Source organism: Corvus cornix, chromosome 2 (assembly GCF_000738735.6).
Source record: "Corvus cornix cornix isolate S_Up_H32 chromosome 2, ASM73873v5, whole genome shotgun sequence".
Taxonomy (NCBI): domain Eukaryota; kingdom Metazoa; phylum Chordata; class Aves; order Passeriformes; family Corvidae; genus Corvus; species Corvus cornix.
Window position 1 is genome coordinate 41,600,580 of NC_046333.1, and position 21,266 is coordinate 41,621,845.

The following is a 21,266-nucleotide window of genomic DNA, read 5'->3' on the forward strand; positions in this document are numbered from 1 at the left end:
CAACAAAAGTTTTATTTTTCAGTTTTCTTTTAAACTACAATAACCTCTGAAAAAATGAAGTTGTGTAGAAAAGGAAGAGAAGCAGAGCAGAGGAAGGTTGGAAAGAAAGAAGAGGAATTGTCCATTAGTGTTTGAATCTGTGCTAAGTTAGGAGACCTGAAAGCATGAATTCAAGTTTCACTTGGCAACTGCATGACAGAATGAAGTTTTTTTGTCCTGATGCAGACAGGAATTGTAGAAGATTTACAGATACAGTAAAAGGCTTTCAACAAGGTCACTGCTGGTAGCACTGAGTATTTTTCTGTAAGATATTTTTTTCAAGGTGTTTTTATTTTTTATTCCTACAGGTAATAAAGAAAATACAATAGTGCATTTATTAATTTTCCCAACTTTACTGCTATTTCCAATGCTAAAATGTAGATGTTATCTACATCTTGGTCTTATAATCTAATATTTAATTTAATTTATTTCCTCAATATTTGTAAATTCAGAAACATTTGGTTCCTCTTGTGTGTGTAGGCAGTCTTTCCAACCCATTTTCTTTTTTTATATGATGCATGTCTCCTTCAGTCTATTTTGAGAAAATAATACCTTTTGCAATAGCAAAGGTCTTTGGGCTTCATAATAATGCAATTTTAGCTGACTATTCTTTTGCTGCTGCTTCTTTTGTGCCTCTGGTGCTGATACAAAATTTAAGGTTATGAATATGTCTTAACAAGACTGTTCGTCTTTAAAGGAGGAACCTTTGTGTGATGAAGAGTTTCTGTGAGGAAAAGTTCTGTGTAGTGAATCTGCTTGGAGGAGGAGGATTGTGTCTCACAGTATGGAAGCAGTTGGAGTTGTTGTTGGAGTAATTGGAAGCATGATGGGACAGGACTGCTCTGCAGCTTAGTGTAAATAGTCAGCTCCAGATGAGGAACTGGGAGTGCACGTGAAATAAGTTCCCCTTACACAGGAGAAAATAGCTGTCTTTGCAGTGCTTTCTGGGAAGATTTATGTAAGTGATTAACAACATTAAGTTGGGACAAACAAATCATCCTAGTGCACATGATGTCAAGGTAGAGTGAGGAATAAAGGTGAAAGTGAGTGTGAAAATAAATGTGAGAAACTAATGATGTTTGGTGTGTTGCATAGCTAAGGGCATTACTTTTGTGAAAAATGTGGACTGCATGTTGTGGTCAAGTTTAATGCAGAGCTGCTCAGAGAGAAGAAATCAGAACCAAAATGAGTATCTGCAGGGAAACAAACCACGAGACTCTCAAGAAAATATGAGTTTTGACTTCATGAGTTTCCTGAAGGTAAGTCTTATGATGCTTTCCTTTCTGTTTGTTCCTTGGCATAATCCTGAAATGTGGTTTAAAGTTCTCAATGTCCAACAATTTACGCAGTTACTGTTATTCAAATGGACACCAGAGCCCTTACCAAGATAACATCTACAATATCAAAGTGGATTTCCTTTAGTTTCATTACAAATATATATATACTTATCTATCTATATAGCTAGCTATCTCTATTATCTCTATATCTCCCCCCTTTTTTTAAAAAATTTTTTTCTTATTCTTCACTTATGAACTGATAATAGAGTGGGTTCTTGTTCCATATTGTGAAAACAGAAAGCTCTTGGTACATGCTCAGAACTGTGACTGGTTATGGAGGTAGGTAACATGAGCAAGTGGCTTCCTTCAGGTCCTCTGCTTTCTTCCTTATTTCTGCAAATTAGTGGAGCCCAAAAGTTCATATCTGAAGGATGAACTCTGCAAAGTCAGAATGAGAGGAAAGCTCAGGGTTGGAATAGCCTGGTTTTGTTATGTTTTTTTATAACAGAATTTGCCATGTTTGATTGTACGTTTTGTCAAGGTTGCTGGTTTTTATCTCTGTGGTGAGCAGAAGTCTCCTGCAGGCAGGATAAAAGGCTCTTGGGGCATCATTTGTCAGCTAATCCCACTGTTGAAAAAATGCTCTCTTAAGAGAAGAAAATCCTGTACTATGTTCACAGTTGTGAGAAAATATTGTGCCACTGTGAAACTTACTCAAACCTTGGGTATTGGCCACTCTTCCATTTGATAGTTCTCCACAGGGGCACTTGTGCTTCTAGTCAGCTTGCCCCCAGAGGAGACCCATCCACCTTCTTTCGTGATGGTTCAAGTGGTGACAGCAGGGAGAGTGGTAGCTTCTTTGTTTCCCACCATAACTCCTGTTAGTAGGTGATTGTGATACTGGCTGTGATACTTGGCTGTAATCAAGCACACACCAGGTGGCAATCACATGGCATGCAGGTGTCCAGCACGTGGCAAGCACATGGCAAACATGTGTCAGGCACACGCCTGGCATGTGTTATTCACATGCCAATCACATGCCTGGCATGTGACATTCACACGTCCATCATCTGGCAATCACGAGCCCGACACTTTTGCACAAAACAGAATTTGAAATGTAGTGACTTGGTGTTGCTTGGGCTGTAGGGCTCAGAGGCTGTTGCTCATTTTTCTCATTAACGTTTATGTTTGTGCAAGGAAGTTTGAAAAACCATTATCACTTCATTCGATTCATTCTTAAATAAATGCAGACCCCTGCAGAAAGGCTTGATATAATAAGTAGTATCCAGTATAAATGATCACTGCTTTGGTTTGTGTATGAATTCTCCTCGCAGTGAAAGTCTCAGAATTTGCTGAAGCAGCAAAAAATCAGTAATGTGGAATGAGGTTCAATGAAGAGTGATAAGTGTAGTGATCAATAACTGAGTGATTTGTGAGAAGCAGTTGGTGACAGTGAGTGCGGGTTGGTTCCAGATGTGTTTGTGCTGTAGGAGCAAGGCATGCTGAAGTGGATAACACTGCTATACTGCAAGGTAAGCCATTCCCATTTTCTTCCTGACAGTTAAAGTTGATTACAAATGGCATTATTTGGCTGGATTTAAATAGTGCTAAGTAAAATAATGATTTTTTTTTTCTAAACTAGGTAAATGAGGGGTAGGATGGAGTAGTCTTTTGTGTGCAGTGGCTTAGGGAAAGGTCACTTGTATAATTGTTTGGTTTTAGGCAGTGGTTTTGATGGCTTTGCTTACATGTAATGTTCACTCTTCATATGCCTCTGTGACAAACAAAATGAAAATGTGACAGGGATTTCAAATGGCTTGCCATTAAAATGAAGCAAAAGTAAATGAATGCGTACTGAGAGATTAATTTTTTAAATTTGGTTGTTCATAATTCAATAATTTTTCTTCTATCAAAGAAGCTTTTCAGGGAAGAAACAATATGTAGGTTTACAATTGAAGTAGTAATTTGATATTGTTTGGATTTTTATTACCTTATAGGACTTCTCTGATTGGTCACATATATGTTGACTATTAATTGAATGAATTGTAGCTTTGTGAGTCATACACTCAACAATGAAGTTTTAGCTATTGTAATCTTTGTACTTTTAAATCATTAAAGGTTTCCCTTTTCTGATTTTTGTCATACAAATTCTTACACATGCCGGTAATCCCATTAAAATTCTCCGAGACTGCTAGTGTGAATAGTCTGGTAGTCTGGATCTAAATTAATAAAGGAATCTCATTTCTATTCTTCTAGAGTAGAGGTATATAAAACACTGAAAGTGCTTTAAGTGTTCTTTAACCCAAGCTGTAAAAGATACCATAAATTTAAAAAGTGACAGTTTCTATAGTACATAGCAAGAACAGCACAAATTATGGTGACTGCTGAGATGCTGAAATTACTATGAATTTCCTTTAGTTAAAAGGAAAATAGGGATCTGATTCTGCTTTTCTTGCACTGGTTTTATGCCAATGTAATGCTACAGAGTTCAGTGGCTGTCAACCTGACTTGCATCTCTGTAGGAGTATATATATATATATATATATATATATATCTTGCAAATCCGGGAAAACTGATCCAGTTAGATGTCTGGGTTTTTAGTGGGAAGAGCACCACATTGTAAAACTGTCAATAGCTAAAGGTCACTACTAGCATTGTATTTAACTTTTCTCTAACTTCTCTGAAAAGTTCATTTAAATCAAAGTTATGTACATGTCCAGCGACCTGCAGTGTTTTAGATTGAGGTGAATTGAAGAAGGTAATTCTGAGAAAAAAACCTTGAAATATTGGACAGTTTAATATTTTGTCAAGTATTCTAACCTTTTGCCATAAAGTTATTTTTCAAAATGAGTTAATCTTGGAAATGTCATAAATATTGTATCAGAAGTCTTAAATGACTGCTGCCAACAAATGTTTTAATGCAAAGTTGAGCCATCATTCTGGAGAAATAAGTAGTTGAGCAAATCCCAGGGATTTTATAAACTTGTTCTATGTATAATAGAGTTTGTAAGCTGCTTCATTGGAATCAGCATGCCTGAAGGAAGAAACTTCATAGGTCTTCCAAAGCTTTGAATTCTACCATGAATGACTTCTCAGAGCTTTTCAGCATTTTCAGCCTACCCAGCAGGTTGAGAGACCTTGCAGATGGCCAGCAGAGCTAGGAGGGTTTTACACACCCAGCAGCAGTCATGCTGGAAGGATTTTACACACTCAGCAGCAGTCGTTTTTGCGGATCACAGTGGCTGAGCCAAGTGCTCAGGCTTCGCAAAAGCAACAGCTCAGAGTCTTCACTATGAGCACTTGCTGCAGAGAAGTGCTGCCGTGAAGGTCTCCCACAGAAAGCTGGAATGCATCAGCTACTTTACTTTCTCTGTGTATGTGTGTGTTGGTATTCCCATGCTTTCCATGATTCTTTTTCAGAAATACATCCAATCATCGGAGGATGTTTTAGAAAGAAGCACTGATGCTTTTTAGTTATTAGCAATGCATGCTATATAAAGCCTAAGAAAAAAAATAACATGGTGGTAGAATCCATAAGGTGGAGGTCCAAGACGACTTTTCATGGAAAAGATGTATAAAAATATACAGATTTCTGCAATATTGGATAAATCTTTCCTATTTTAGAAGCCTTTTTTGTATTTTAGCATTCGTAAGGCACCATCACTGATTAAGGTGTTCAGTAAGCTCCTTGGCCTCTCTGGTAGGTTTTAAGTTTTGGAAGATACTTCTGGACTATGCTGGGCAGTCACTAATTTCAAACAGGGGCTGACTTTTAGAAGCAAAGTGAAGCAGCAGTTCCTGCTTTGGAGGGGAGGTATGGGGTTGTGATCTCTAGTTTGTCCATGTTTTCCTGCATTTCCATACTTTTATTGTCAAACTATACATGTCCAAATTCCAAATATATTACATATTTCACAGATCTTGCATCAAGAAACACTTACAGAAAAAATTTCACACCCTCCTCTTACACTTAGCTTAAAAGTTTTTTTCATATGTGTACCTTATAAAAAATGTGTACCTTATAAGCAAATTCTCCCTAATATGCCCTGCCTTGATTTTCCACACAATTCAACAGAGGAGTGAATTACACTCATGGGAAAGTAATGCAAGGAAAAAGCTAGTGTAATAAATATCTCATTGCCCAGGATGTCCTCTTAGGTCCTGGTATTTTATGATGCATTTTCCTGGACGCACGTTGGCACCCTGTGGGATTATAGCAATCATGCCTTGAAAATATATTTACATTCACTAATAGTGAATCACCTGAATTTATCCCAAATAGAAAATAAATCATCCCACTTTCTGTGTTCAGTAATTAGATTCCTTTTGCACATTTTTATTTTTGATGCCTAAGCGTTTCTATAAATGGATTACATCTGGGTACTGTGATGAAAAGGTTATTAGAAATGTGACACAGACAGATAGTCCTTGTGTTAAAATAATTCCCCAGTGGCATAAGCGAAGCTCTACGTTGGCCTTGTGTGACTGTAGCAAAAGATTTTAGCTGCTGCTCTGGGACACTATGTCATCCCGCGGAAACATAAATAGGTCCACGTCCACCAATGCATCTTTCAGACTTTTTTACCGATATATGTCCAGGATGGTCTGATTTGCTAGACATTATTTTTAGATCCCTAGTATTGATGAAGAGAGTCAGATAAATGTATAGTTGACATGCAGAAACATTATATCAGCCTTGGAGACAATAGCAAAGGCATTCATTGTCTGTCAAGCCGTGATAGAGAATATGCTTTTTAAGTTCCACACAATATGTTTGTACTTCTCAACTAAAATTGTAAAAGCTACCCAAAAAACCCACATGCTGTAAACTAGCAGAAATGACGTTCATATTACCGTGAATGCAGTGCCGAATGCAGTATTTAAAGAAAATACAATCCAAAGGTTCAAGAATAAGATAAACAACAATAACTTTCACAAGCACTTGCAAAAACATCTGCTAACCTTTCCAAACACAACAGACTTTCACCTTGATGTGTTTGCATTGCTTGGAAAATGATCTGCTCTCCATTAAATTCGACACTAAATGGCCCAGTGGGTGTAATGAAGCAATAACATAATAATAAAAAAAAAAAAAAAACAAAACAAAAAAAACCAAAAAAACCCTGTACTTGAAAATGCTGCCAGAGCTATCTGAATATTTTATAATGAGCAGCTAATCTGAAAAAAATGATTCCTGCTGTGAAAGTATAAATGATAATATTCAAACATAAGATCTAATTCCTCAATTTTTTTTTTTAACAGAGGTGTTTTTAGAAATGCATTTAGAGAAAGGCAAAAGTAGAACTTCTTGTTTGATTTAGAAATACCTTCCAAAGGGTTACTGATTAAAGCACTAAAAGTGCTCTTTTGGTCTTCTATGGCTCCTGTGTTTTCAAGGTCTTTTGTTTAAAAATATCCACACAGCAGTTCCCTAAAACACAGGTATAGCAAAAAGGAGGGGGAGATTGTGTTTTTTATGTTTTTGTATGTGCTAAACATTGCTATTTACTAGGACCTCAGAAGGTTTGAAAATTGAAACCAGAAAACTCTGAAAATCTTTGGAAATTATCTTTCAAATAACAAGAAATAATAATTTCTAAAATTACTTAGATTAAAAAAAAAAAAAGGAAAACCTTCACATTTCTGACGTTTCTCCTGAATTGAAAACAAATCTTAATTTTAGTTATCCTTTGCTTGTAGCCTTTAATTTCCTGTTCCCCATTGTTACTACATTTATTGCCTGTTTATTTTATTTCGTGTCTAATGGCTGTATTCTTTTGTGCATAACAAAGATTTCAGGGGTTGAACTGCCTTTCTGAAAATTATTATTCTTTATTCTGCAATATTTGGGGTTTTTTGGGAAAGTGGTTATTGTTTATTTTTTTAAATAGAATTTCCACAGAGCTTATTCATGTGGCTTGCCTTTTTAATTACTTTTCTGTTTCATTTTGTAGATGTAATTTCATCAGCATATTGCCAAAATACTTATTTATGAAATACTTAATCACAAAAGGGAAAAAAAAAAAGTGACTGTGGATCCAAAGAGATAACCTATCAGCAAACTTGTCGCAAACACTAACTGAAACTTAATTTTAAAAATTGCCTACTTGGATACAGTGGTAGTTAGTGATTGTATTGGAGTGTTAAAAATGGAATTTACTTGTCTGCAAAAATGAGTTGCTCGTTATGCCCAAACAGCTGTTCATGCTCTTGCTTTCTGCTGAGATAAAGTTTTGATTGGATATTTAGGTACTGGGAAAACTAAAGATATTTAAGGTGGAAAATGGCACTCATACGATATCTGGATGACAGGTTGTAGGCTGATTTCACATATGGGAGTTGATCCAGAGAGACTGAAAAGAAGTGATTTTTATCTATAAAATCAAAAATAATATTCTTGTATCAGCAATAGTGTGGCCAGCAGGACCAGGGCAGTGACTGCCCCCCTGTACTGGGCACTGGTGAGGCAACACCTTGAATCCTGTGCTCAGTTTTGGGGCACTCACTAGAAGAGGGACATTGAGGTGGTGGAGCAAGTCCGGAAAATGGCAATGAAGCTGGTGAAAGGTCTGGAGCATAAATCTCATGAGGAGCAGCTGAGGGAGCTGGGATTGTTTAGTGTGGAGAAAAGGAGGCTGAAGGGTGATGTTATTGCTCTCTGCAATACCTGGCAGAGGGTGTAGCCAGGTGGGGGTCGGCCTCTTCTCCCCAGTAACAGGTGATAGGAGATATCCTCAAGTTGTGGATAGCAGAGGTTTAGACTGGATATTAGGAAAAATTCTTTCAACAAAAGGGTTATCAAGCACTTGAACAGGCTGCCCAGGAAAGTGATGGAGTTGCCATTCCTGGGGGCATTCAAAAGACGTGTGGATGTGGCCCTTGGGGACGTGGTTTAGTGGTGGACTTGGCAGTGCTGGTTTAATGGTTGGACTCAATCATCTTAAAGATCTATATCAACCTAAAAGATTCCATGATTCTAATTCCCTATTTTATTTTTTCCCTTCCCTTTAAAACCTGCACTGACTGCCTACCTTCTCAGAAATATTGCTAAACCCAAGGTTTTGTCTAGCAGAGGCAGCCTGAATTTCAGTCGGATGTTTCTGTCCCTTCTTTTTGATCTCAGTCAATTCCGACTGCCATTGATGGGAGTTTCGAGGCTGCGAGCACAATTTCCATATGTGGAAATCAAGAATATGGAAAAAATAATGCACTTCAGGTTGCTTGACAACAACAAATTTTCTTGGTAGGCAGAGCTCACATAGCTAGCTCTACCATTTGTCATGTTAATTACTGCCTCAGGTACAAGGTCTGTACCACAGTATACTGCTGGTGGAGAGGGAAGTGACAAAACACAAACTGCTCACTTTACCTGCATGGGAAGAGAATCCCTCTGGACCTGGGTACCACACACATAGCTGACCTCGTGCCTTTTTCTGGCCCTATTTTATGCAGAAATCTTTGTTTTCACAAGGACCATTTCTGAAAACAGATTGAATAAAAAGCAAATGAGGGAGTTTTCGTGGCTTGTAAGTCATCACAGTAGTGCTTCTCAGATTTTAGAAGCTGATGTTTGCAAATTAATTACTTGGCCTTTAAATAGTTCCAAACCACCCAAAGTGCTCCATTATGTTAGCACAGGCTTGAGAAATAGATATGTATTACTAGCTAATTGAATAACATATGGTGTTGATTAGTGCTTAGCTCTTTTTATAGAACTCAATTAAAAAACTGACTGCAGTATATTTTGAGACTATGAGATGTCTGTTGGTTGCTTCTGGCACGAGGGAACTGCTGAACCAAGAAATGATGAACTTTTTCTGTTTAGTCCATCTAAAAGTTCCTTTAGAATCTCGTGGTGAATTGGCTGTGATGGGAGATAGGCTGGGGTTTGTTCATTTGCTGCAGTATTGAAATGCAGCCTTTCCAGAAAGATTTAAGTGCTCTCCCGGCAAAGCAAAACAAAAGCCCAGGCTTTTATTTTCTGTGCTATTGCTTAAGGTATACAAATATACAATGAGCCTGTTTCAAATGGATAAGTATCTATTCTTATAGGGCTCAGTCTGCAGAGATGCATTTCTTGGGAGGAGTCCTAGGACAGAGACATGAAATTATAAAGCACTCCAATCACAAATAATGTCAATCTCATTTTGCCTCATTCCCCCCAAGGAATAAACATGTGAGGAAAACCTGCCTTTATTTCCTTTGCTTGATGCAGGTTTTGCTTAAGAGATTATTTTCCTCTTAGACTTCACAAAAGCACCTGAGATGATGATGATTATGATCTTCTTATTATTCCCATGGATGATTGAAGTGGTGTAGCAGCTAGCAGCAGTGATCAGACTGGGAGGAGCTGGTAAGATACAGAGAAACAATAAACAAGAAAATAAGGTGGTTCTCTCCCTGACTTTTCTTCCCCCCTGCTAAGATGCCTGTTTTACTCTATTTTGTCTGGAATTTTTAAAGAGAAAATTTGGTAAATATTGGCTTCAAATGTGATGTGATCTGAGCTGTATTAGGCAGACAGCAAGAAGAGATACTGAGTTTTATCCACAGTTTTATCTCTGATTAGTAATTTAGCTCTTGGGTGTATGACCTGACAAACTCTTCCTTGATTTTTAGAAGCAAGTGATTATACTTGCTCACTAAAACTCATAGTAGAAAAGCCTTCCTACAGCATAAAATTACTTAGCGCATATATTTTCCAGATTTTCACATCAAATTTTATTGTATTATATGCTATTTTGTATTTAAATTTAATCTGAAAGGCTCAGAACAAAGGAGGTCCTGAAAAATGAATTGGTTTCTAAAATCATTTCAGATCTCAGTACAGTCCCATTCCACAGTAGCTCTTCCACTGAAATGACGTTCATTCATCCATCCATCCGTCCATCCAGAGAAAGCAGATGAGTCCTGCAGCGTACCCTGTAGGTTACTCAGGTCATTTGGGAGGGAGCTGTGTTTCACAGGTGCAGTGCTTTCACCGTGAGGGACCTGTCACCGCTTTGCTGGTTAGTCCTTTTTGCTGTGTGTTTGTTCTGCCACAGCCACGATGTGCAAAATAGGTCATTCATGACCTAAATTGCTCTGGGCTCTAAACCGGGAGCAGGTGCAACCGTGACCAAAACCGGAAGGCTACAGTCTTGGGATCATCCAGTGATAATGGGGGTTGGAAGAAGCCAAGGGTATTTTATTTTTGTATTCCTGATCCTTCCCCCAGGCTGTTCTGCCCCTGCTATCTATGTTTAAAATAGATGGCAGTATGATCATTTTAGGCTTCTCCCAGGAATAAATTTCTAGAGCTAGCATTTTATTCAGTGAGATCAACTAAAGGTTGCAAAGGCAAGTTAGCACTCACTGGCTTTTTGGTAAAGGCGTCACAAGTACCCAATGCAGCAAGGAGTTTCAGCATAACAGATAAATAAGAGGACTTTAGCACAGAGATACCAGTTTTGGGAATGGTCCTGCCACATAGCTTCACTCACATTGTGAAAAAGATTCTTAAAAGGCTGATGCAAAAGGCACCATGCTACAGTGACTTTCATCAACTGGTGATGTCCAATCACCTGAAAGATATAGCATCAAATTTATGAAGTTTGAAAAGATATGAAGATTTCAGTTATTACCAGAGGTGCTTTTGTGTAGCATGCCAGTAACATCCCCCAAATACATGAAAAATGATGAGGTGATGATTAAGGAGAGGATATTGGTAAGTGATCAATCTCTCTCTTTTTTTCTCTTTTTTTCTTTTTCTTTTTTTTTTTTTTAAACATTGCATTAACAACAGTTTCTTGAAAGAAGCTGATGTCTCTCAATATTTGTTGTTATATGTTGATATCTCAAAAACGAGTATTACTATTATTACCTGCAAAAGTTCAGTCCTTTTAATGTTTGGAGAGACATTATCACAGGCAGAGCAAGATTCATCCCATCTAACTTGAGATCTACAGCACAGACATCTGCAAATAAAGAGGAATACTTTTTTCTATGAACAAAACACCTGAGTTTATGCTTTAGTCTGCTTCATAGTGAGATGACCTTTCATAGGCCTTCTTGGTGAAATTTAAAGTGTCCAGGAATAGAGCAGAATCTGTGAATGAGTAACTGAGATGCAAACATCTGCATCTTTGATGATTGCTACTTAAATGTCTTTCACAGTTTTGAAAAGAAGTATTAGAAATTCCTGAATATTGTAATTAGTGGACTTTTGTCCTTAATTTCCTGTCCATCTTTTCTATCCTTCAGCTATTACAGGAATGTATTTATTGTAGCAACTTGTTGGGAAGTAAACAAAGAGATCTTCTTTAAGATGTATAGAATCATAGAACAATTTAGGTTGGAAGGGACCTTAAAGATCCCCCAGTTCCAACCATCCTGCCATAGGAAGGCAACCATCCACTAGGGCAAGTTATGCAAAGCTCCATCCAGCTGGGCCTTGAACCCCTCAGGGATGGGGAGTGCACTACTTCTCTGGGCAACCTGTTCCAATGCCTCACGACACTTACAACAAGGAATTTTTTTCCTAATACCTAATCTAAACATATCCTCCTTCAGTTTGAGGCCATTCCCCCTTGTTCTATCACTACAGGCCCTTGTGAAAAGTCCTTCTTCAGCCTTGTAAGCTCCTTCAGCTCCTGGAACATTGCTCTAAGGTTTCCCTGGAACCTTCTCTTCTCCAGGCTGAACTGGTCATTCATCAGTGGCAAGAGGTCTCTATTTAATACAGCTGACTTACGTGCACAGTGGTCTCTGGGATTCATGTACTGTTGGCCTCTTGAATGTACCCAGTGTGTTTGAGAATCATGTGCACAGAGCCAAAGTCACAGTGATTGATACAGTTCTATGCTGATAAGAGGGTCTGGAAATAGAACAATTAATTGTAGTACAAATGAGGAAAATTTCCTTCAAATTTTCTTGAATAGAAGGTATGCCATTGGCTTGCAGTTAAGAAGGTAAGGGTTGTTTCAGGGAAGAATGAGATTTCTAATCCAGTGCCTTCAAGCACATTTAAGAAGAGAAATCCCCAGGAAGTAGCTACATTGTCTAAGCCAGCAAACACCACAAATTGTAGTTGTGCTGGTTTTCCACATGGGACAGTTTTCTACTTCACAAAGCTATAATGTCGTGCAAAGTTCGTTTTACTGGTAAGCATCACTGAGCCAAAATTGAGTTCAGAACCCCAGGGAAAATAAATGTAAGCATTTATCCAGAGTGCTATTTAAATTGGCATGAAATTTTGGGATCTTGGTTGCCTAGTTCACTCATTTCTAGTGCTCTGCAGGCTTCATTAGGACCCCTAAAATTGAGAAGCTAACTTTCTTTTACAGGGAAAAAATAGGTACCTGCAAAACTGATGACTTTAAAAGATATGTAACCAGTACAGTCAACATGAACTCTGTAATATGATGTCAGGGAAAGAGGGTTTTCATTTAAAGCCTATCCACATATTATCAAACCAATAAGACACTGATAACAATTAAAAATTACTTTCAAAATTAAGATTATAATGTTCTCTTCTAACCATATTCCATGTAATTTTCCAATAGGACCAGCTAAGCATTCTTTTTCTCACCAATCAAAATTGCTGCCTAAACATTTTTACTCCAGAAGATGGAAGTATGCAATGATGCAAGCATGAGCTGAAGTCCTGTTGCTTTCATGAATTAGGCTGCATGTGTGTTGGTTTAAACACTGGTGGGTCTTTATGCGAATTTATGAACTTGATGTATTTTTTTTCCCATTTCTTTAAAAATGCTAGTTGGAGTGGTAAGTTGTATTTTAAAAGTATGCCAGCAAATTATACTCAAATATCTCCCTCTTTTTTATCACTTGCCGTCTTTATTTACTTGTCTATTAAGAAATATTGAGTAAGAATGACTCGGAATGTTTTAATCAGAAACTGCTTCTGTTTTTAAAAAAAATTTCTTGTTTTTGATTTTTTTTTTTTAATGAATCATTTTGGGCCCAATCAACATACTGAGTACTGCTAAGTAATGCTGGCTTTACAGCAAGTGGTTTGCACAGGTGTTTAATATTTCACTTTAGTCCTCTAGCAGTGCCATTATATATTCATAAATCACTGTGTATCTGTAAAGAAAATGGTGATGGACTGTAGTGTAATATATATTTCTGAAACTTCTGTTTTCCTAGTTGTTACCTAAACTCCAGTTATAAATGATGCCCTTCCTCCAGATTTGAGAGTAACGTGGACATACACAAAAGTATTTTGCAGCTCTAATGACATCACATGCTTTTCTAATGGAAGCACATGGTAGATGCCCAAATCACTTATTCCCAAGGCAGAATTTCCCTTATTAGTTTATTGTGCCGTTATTGAGTGTGCATTTCCTAATTTTGTTTTCTGGAATGAGATTAGAATGCAAGACAGATTCTATATGCCAAAAATAAGACTTTCATGGATTAGACTGTTTTGATTGAAATATTAGAAGGATATATTAACATGCTAATACACGTTATTAGGCTGCCAGCTTATGTGTGGAAATATTTCAAAAGGAATGAGATGCATACACATAGCGTGCAATGTTGAATTTACTAGATTATATCTGCTTACAAAGTTTTATATCTTTGTTGAAAAATCTGTTTTGTTATAGTATTCTTATGCCTATATGGCTAGCACTATAGGTCTAGGGATATATTGTTCTTGTAATTTTAAATTCATACTGCTCTCTAGTGGGGAATACCTTCAATGCAATAGATTACGTATATATGTTTATGTACTGCTTTGATTAAAGACTGAATTTACTAATTTAAAATTATTTTAGGCAGATGAATCTTTGAAGCGAACAGTATCTCCAGCAAACTCCAGAAGGGCTGAGAGGTTGATAGGTTTATGCTGCTTCCTCAGAGAAACCTCCTCCTCCCATTAGGAGAAATATGCTATAGGTCTGCTATTGAAAGATTCTACAGTCTCATAATGTCTTTCGGGACATTTGTGATTTGTAGGTAAAAGTTCCTATCATCACTGTTGGTATAATAGCCTTGCTTTAATAAGTAACTACTTTTATGCTGATTGTTTTTTCTCTCTGTAATTTTGCTTTGGAGTGAAATATTTAGCCTTCTTTCTCATCTCTTGCTTCCAACAGCTACAATCCTAGATAAGAGTTGACTGTACACAGAAGCTGATAAAATAATGACAGAACTAGTTGAGTGAGGTTAAAATCTACAGCAAGTGCAGAGGTCCTCTCAGACCTGGGTCTGTACTTTCTTAAATGAAATGGGGTTTAGTTAGCATAAAAGAACACAATGCTAATTAGATAGCAAGAAAATCTGAAAACTGAGATTGAAACTGATTTGAATATTTGAGATAGATTTTAGATTTTCATCTTTAGATAAATTTGTCTTTGTGATTTGACTGGAAGACAAAAAATGTCTTTAAATCCTTGGGAGGTCTGGCAAAAAGTTAAGCTGATGAAATTTAAGACATCTGAAGCTATCTGAAGAACGATTTGCAGTATTATGTTGCAATCAGACCCAAGTCTGGAGGCTTGTTTAGGATTGTTTATTTAGACACTGAAACTTTTCTGGATCTGCCATTAAAGACCCATTTTCTTGTGTCACTGTAATAATCTTTTTTTGTCTCTAGGTTGATTGATTTGTCAATTAGAGACCAAATAGTGTCATCGTATTTAAGGCTGCAGTAATTTTGTCACTCAAAGTATAGATTACATTCTTTGTCTAGACCTTCATTTATTCACTAAGTCTGGGGGAACAAACACTTTAAAGATTTATATGGTATGTAAAGGTCTCATCAAAATGCTAAGTTGGTATAACATTTTGCATTCCTTGAATAGTAAATTAGGTTTGCAGTGCTCAGAGCATTTCTTCACCTGTGCCATTTCTGCTCCCTTTTAAATCGTGGAAGCTCACAGTTACACTGGTTTCACTTGAAGTTCTGCAGATGGGATTATCTTCTCATTTCTGTAGTTGTTGCTGTTTGATATTAGCTGAATCTAAGTTTACTATCCTTCAATTGTAATCCTGTGTGGTTAAGATAAGGAAATAATAACATGTTTATTTGTCTTTGAACTACTCTAAATGAGAAAGTTTTGAAGTTATTAGACTTGGGCTTGAAAGCAATCACAGGAAGTGGAGAGAGGATGTCTGGAGTTGCTAAGTGTTTAATAAACTCAAGGGTAAGGGCTGTGCATTTAAGCTTATTGAGCTACTATACAAGACAGGTACTTTTTCTTCTGTTCATTATACCTTCTCCCCCTTTTTTTCCATTGGCTGAAGGGCTGTTTTCTCTCACATTTTTTTCTCAGCTCCTGCAGTGTTTTTACCTTTTCTTTGATAATTTATCACAGAGGTGCTGCATCCACATCTGACAGGCTCAGCTTTGGGCACTTGACTGTGGAGTTAGTCAAGTTACGTAGCAGAACTGAAAATCTTGAACAGAAAGCAAAATATATGAGTGCATATGAAAGCAAAATACAATGTTAAAATATAAAATGCAAAAAATTATTTTCTGCCTTTTACTGGTTTGCAGATGTTGCTGTTTTGTCTGTATTATTTTGTGTTCTCATCAATCTTCTCTCATATGTTTTTTTTCTTCTCAGAAAATATGAAGAAGCCCTGGAGCCCCGATTTACCTGTTGATAGCCAGTCATACAATTCAGATTTCACATCTCTCCCAGACCAGGAAGGTGAGAAAGAATTAGCACCTGATGGCACTGAAGAAAAGAAGGAGAGAGAAAAGAAACACACCAATTTCACTTTGTGTAATGTTTGTAACATTCAGCTAAACTCTGCTGCTCAGGCACAAATCCACTACAACGGCAAATCCCATCAGAAGAGGTTAAAACAGCTCAGCAATGGAAGTCTCAAAAGTGATAATGGTAAGCATTATAATATATAAACCTTTGCCATATTTTGATCTGAGAATTGCAGCACTGTGCATTTTGTCGATATATATTAATCTAAACTTTGTTTTATTCAGACAACAAATGCTTTGAAGTTAAAGCAAAGGCTCTTGGTGACTTCAGAGTGCTGGAGGTCATCCCTAGCATGAGCATCTGGCAAATAGCTAAACATATACCATCTGTGTTATTACCAGAGTTTTCATTTTATATTTCGTTTACATAATGATGTTGATTCAGATTCTTTCTCTTTTCATTTGCATTTTGATGATTTTCAGCATAATCAGTGATATTCTGTACTTCACAGTCTACTAGAAAGGTTATCCTTGTTAGGGGCGTGTTTGCTTTTAACGAATGTAAGGTGGTTGTGAAATAAATTGAAACAAGTACATTACACAGAAATACGTTCCCAAACTCATTTCACTTTAGCTTGCTTACTCCAGGTTCAAACCACAGCTAGCATATGTTTGTTTAAAGGTCATGGCTGAAGTCAAACAGAGGTGGAACAAAACTTATTTTGGCTTTAATTGTTTTCATTGACAGTTTTGGGCAGAGCATTTTGTAGTACGTGACATACTCTTTTATAATCAGAGTGAATTGTGATCCTCAAAGAAAAACACATTTGTGGTTTTTTTTTGTACTAAGGCAGATTAGATAATAGAGGAAAATGATAGCCCCTGACAAGAAAAAGAAAAATTATCATGTTACAATTTTCTCAATTTCATAACAGGTAGTACTCAACTTTGCTGTACCATGTATAGGGTTGTACTGGATTGTTCTATCTGTTTCTGTGCACCATGTCAGAGAAATAATTGTGTTAATATGATGTACTTAGGACTTTCAGATTTTCTTTCTCCAGATCACACATGTTGCTTACTATTTTGTAGCTTGAGTTGCTTCCTGCCCCACCTGCAGAAGGATAGGCAAAACAATAATCCTTAGATAGAACTTCATATTATTATTTTAATAGTCTCTGCATTGTTCCCGCTTTAAGAGTGGGGAATAACATTAATAGGTTTCTGAGGTATGTTGGATGTGAGTGCTTGTCTGTGTATGAGGTGTTGCTCATTTCTGTAAAACACAACAATAAAACAAATAGCACCTCCATAAAATTCATCAATACAATTAATTTTTTATTTAAGTGGCAGGCAGGACTGCAGCATTTGGCAATGTTCAGAGTTCAGAAGACTTAGAAAAAAATGCTACTACCATTAGTAGGAGCTGTGGAAATTCATAAAGAAAGATTGATTTCCTAATTGATTAAAGGTGCAATATGGTTATCCACAAATGCATTCTTTATAAAACCAAATAAGCACAGTCTAATTTATTGCTATCTTTGGTTAAGAAGAAATTGTTATTGTTATTATTAGCACAACAATTTTGCTAATGATAGAAAGTTTTTTTCTGCAGTTCATTTTTCCACTTTAATCCATGATAAATAAAGAATTAGTGATTAAGCAATGTTGAAATTAGTATCAAAGAGCTTCAATCACGGTTCAACATTTATATTCTGGAGAGGCTCAAACTAGCAGTATAGCAGTGTATTTCTTATTTCCTCCTTAAAAGTATTCTATGTTGCGTGTAGCTGTGTGTAGTGAGAAAATAGCTGATTGACTATCTAGGTCTTTGTTTCAAAGTGCATTTATTTTGGGGGGTTATGTGAAACTTTAGGATTTTCAAATCTGGCAGATCTCTGAATATCGTCAAAAGTAGCAATCCACTGAGAGAATAATGTAGTGTAAAGTATAAGGAAGGGATTTTTCCCATGTCACCAAGTTCATTTCTCTTCAACTGAATGTTATAAATTAGAGAGACCAGTATTAAATATTTCTTTCTAGAAGTTAGAACTGAATTAGAACTGAATACTTGAGTAACCATCTTCCCCGCATCTTGAACAGAGATGCTGTTTGAGATGCCTTTTCTAAGTCGAATAAAAATCAGAACAGGAGAGTTCTTTCACAATAATAGGTTTTGTCATAACTTGTATATCTGAAATATGGGCAGCATTTTTTGAGCAAATTATTGTTGTGTTGGTGACACCCCACCAAGCTCAAGTGACATATGACCATGACTAAACATGTTATGACTTGACCATTGCAGTTTATCATGTACATGCAGATGGTGCTTTTTGAAGGTTATTGGTGTGACTGTTAAACATGCACAGCATTGTTTTCTCAATGTATGTCAGAAGGATACTTTAAGAGAATGGTATTTCTTGTGTGGAAGTCTGATTGTCACAGAAGACAGCTGCTATGCTTTATGTCCAGGTTAGTGACACAATAATTCTAGAGACTAAATTCTGCTGTAAATTAAAACTATGTAAATGTTCTGCTTTATGCATTATCTTCTAAGGTTTTGTCATCATAGTTACTTATTATGTCTCATGACATATGAGTGAAGTATCTGTACTATGCACAAGGAAACTTAATTTCTAAATACAGTGTTTCATGAGCTGTACTCTCAGTTGTATATGCCTTTGCAATGTTGGGTGCTCACTTGGAACTATCATATGTGGAAAGGTTGGGAAACATATCGGAGTTGTGTTTTCTCATTTTGTTTCATCTCCAAATTATTCCCACACAGCAGGATAGGTTTGTGTGTTCTTTATCACGAGGGGATGTAGAAATGGAAGATTGATTCATACGAAACAAAAGCCCACGTGTTGTTCCAAAATAATTTGCAATGGACTGCTGAACAGAGGTAGGGTTCAGCTGCATTAGCTGTGTAATTAGAGTTGTCATGCTACAGTCATCATCTTCCAGCTGTGTGAAGTAGCTTTTGTCTGTTGGATGTGAATATCAGAACATTTACTATGTTTGAAGATCTCTGCCTGATTTCATAAGGTAAGTTGCTTATGCACAAAGCCTGTTAACATCTGCAAATATATAATCAGTAAATAATGTGCACTGTGGGGTTAAAAGCAGTATTTCTTTGCTGCTCTGTTGGTATCTGGACTGTATTTGAATAACCAGCTATACTCCGAAAAGTTTTGTTAGTTGCTTTATCTATCTGTCTGCTTGGCAGCTGTACTGTGTGATACCCATGTGGTTCCTTCCTGGGGCAGAACAACCTCAGAACAGCCAACTGTGCAGCCACAAAAGTGATGTGAACCCAATGTTTCTTTTGTCATTACTTGGTACATTGGTTTGTGATGACTTAACAGGACATAGTGAGACATCAGCACTTCTGTTGCTGAACTGTATGTGCTTGGGAGCAACACAATTTTCTGTGTAACTTCCTCCTAATAATTGCCTTTTACGTCTCTTAAAAAGACTTCTCACACTTTCCTCAGTATAGCCTATAAAATATTCTTCTTACTGGTGCTTTTTTTGCCTTTCTGCTCTCATGCTTGCAGTGGAAAGGTGACAAGAAAGTCAGTGGAGATTTTGAGTATGTTTTGGGATTAAAAGAGGGCAAGATGCAGTTCCTATCAGGTCTGCTGGCACTCTACCACTTCTCATAAAACCAGCCTGGACACTGTGGGAAGAGGTGACCTCTTGTGGGACATTGTTTATTCTGTCCAGCAGGAGCAAAACTCACATTCCTACTGACAGACTGGAAAAATAACTGTGGATGCAAATGTATAGCAGCACCAGTGAGAAAGCTGATGTTTCTAAAATTTTATGTAAACCAGAATTTCTTCTGTGCATTCTTTTGTGTAAATTGCTGAATGATCGTGAGTGAATGAGGCATGGTTAGGACAAAACCTAAAACTGCTTTCCTCTGCAATACTTCCTACAATACATTAGAGAACAAGTGGGAAAATAATAAAGGAGGTGAGCAATGTCACAAAATTAATAGAATTCCTTACACTTTAAAAACTGATTTCTGAACCATTATTCTTTTGAAACATAGGAGGCAGTGAGGCATTTGGTGGTAGTTTATCCATCTAGCTCTCTAAATTCATAACCCAGACCAAAGACTATCCAATTTAGTATGTTTTATGTACTATCTTTTAAACTAAACCTGAATACAACTACTTTTTTTTCACTGAAATTTCACTGAAGTAAAATTTTATTGTAGTGTCAACAAGGACATTGAGTACATGGAAAAAAGGAGCAGAAAGTATCAGAATTGAGCATCCTTTTTTTCCCCCTTGCTAATTTCAAAAAGCAAATCCCTTAATTCAACACTTATTATTACTTTAGATTGAATAACAATTTGATTGTTGAGGTTATGTTACGCATATTATGAAATATGCACTAAAAAGGAACATTTATTTCCCACATTTTATTCTTCTTTTTCAACCTCATTCAGTAGTTGAATGTAGTTTCCTACAACAGCTCTTGAGATGGCAATTTCCTTAAATCTATGCAGTAATTTTTTTGCACACTGGTAAGAGAAAATGTTTAATCTTTTACAACTTCTCTTTTACATCTAAATCCTGAATTTTTACTAGTCTGCAGGTAGGAAATCCAGGTGATTTATCCAAACTGCAGAGTTTCCTTCCTTGCGCTTTTGTGTTGCTGTTTATCTTCCGTCTCTGTGCTGCCGTTGCATTTTACACCTCTGCTGTCATGTTTCGTGATCATGAAAACTGATGGCTTTGGGGTAGACACATTCTTGCTTTTACGTGGTCAACCACCAAGTTAGGGCTTTCAGGGAAGTGGTGTTATCTGCTCTTCTCATTGTGTTAACCCTCCTTTCAGAGGAATAGGATTGGATGGGACATTGGAGAAAAGAGGAAATCTTCAAGTAAAGTATGTTTTCCTTCAGATCACGTGATTTTCTATTAATTTCCAGACAAGTAAGAATTGTCAGATCAGCTTGAGATGTCCCTGGAAGTCACATTGCTAGCAAACTTTTTTTTTAATGTCATATTCTGATGCAGAGCTTCTTGGCCAGTTAACAGTAAATCCAATATGTATTTTCCTCTGGTTTTAAGCTTCTAGTTTGTCGGTCATAGATGCCAGTATCTTGTAAACCATCACAGCAGGTTCCTTCTGGGTATTTGTAATACCTTCCAAATGTCAAAGCTGGAGATTTCTGAACAAGTAGGACTGGCTAAGGGCAGTGTGTCACTTCCATTGCTTCCAGATGTAAATCTTCCTCCTTATTTCAAAGTGCTTGTCTGTTT

At 36.9% G+C, this 21,266-nt stretch overlaps 1 protein-coding gene across 4 annotated transcripts in view; it reads left to right on the forward strand.

Moving 5' to 3' along the window:
- ZNF385D (zinc finger protein 385D) overlaps positions 1 to 21,266 on the forward strand; it is a 422,159-nt gene that overhangs the window by 69,614 nt on the left and 331,279 nt on the right. For all 4 annotated transcript variants that reach the window (XM_010398957.4, XM_010398959.4, XM_039548265.1 and 1 more), the window contains exon 2: positions 15,890 to 16,168. In XM_010398957.4, the coding sequence (XP_010397259.1) occupies positions 15,890 to 16,168 (279 nt within the window). The remainder of the gene's footprint in view (positions 1 to 15,889; positions 16,169 to 21,266) is intronic.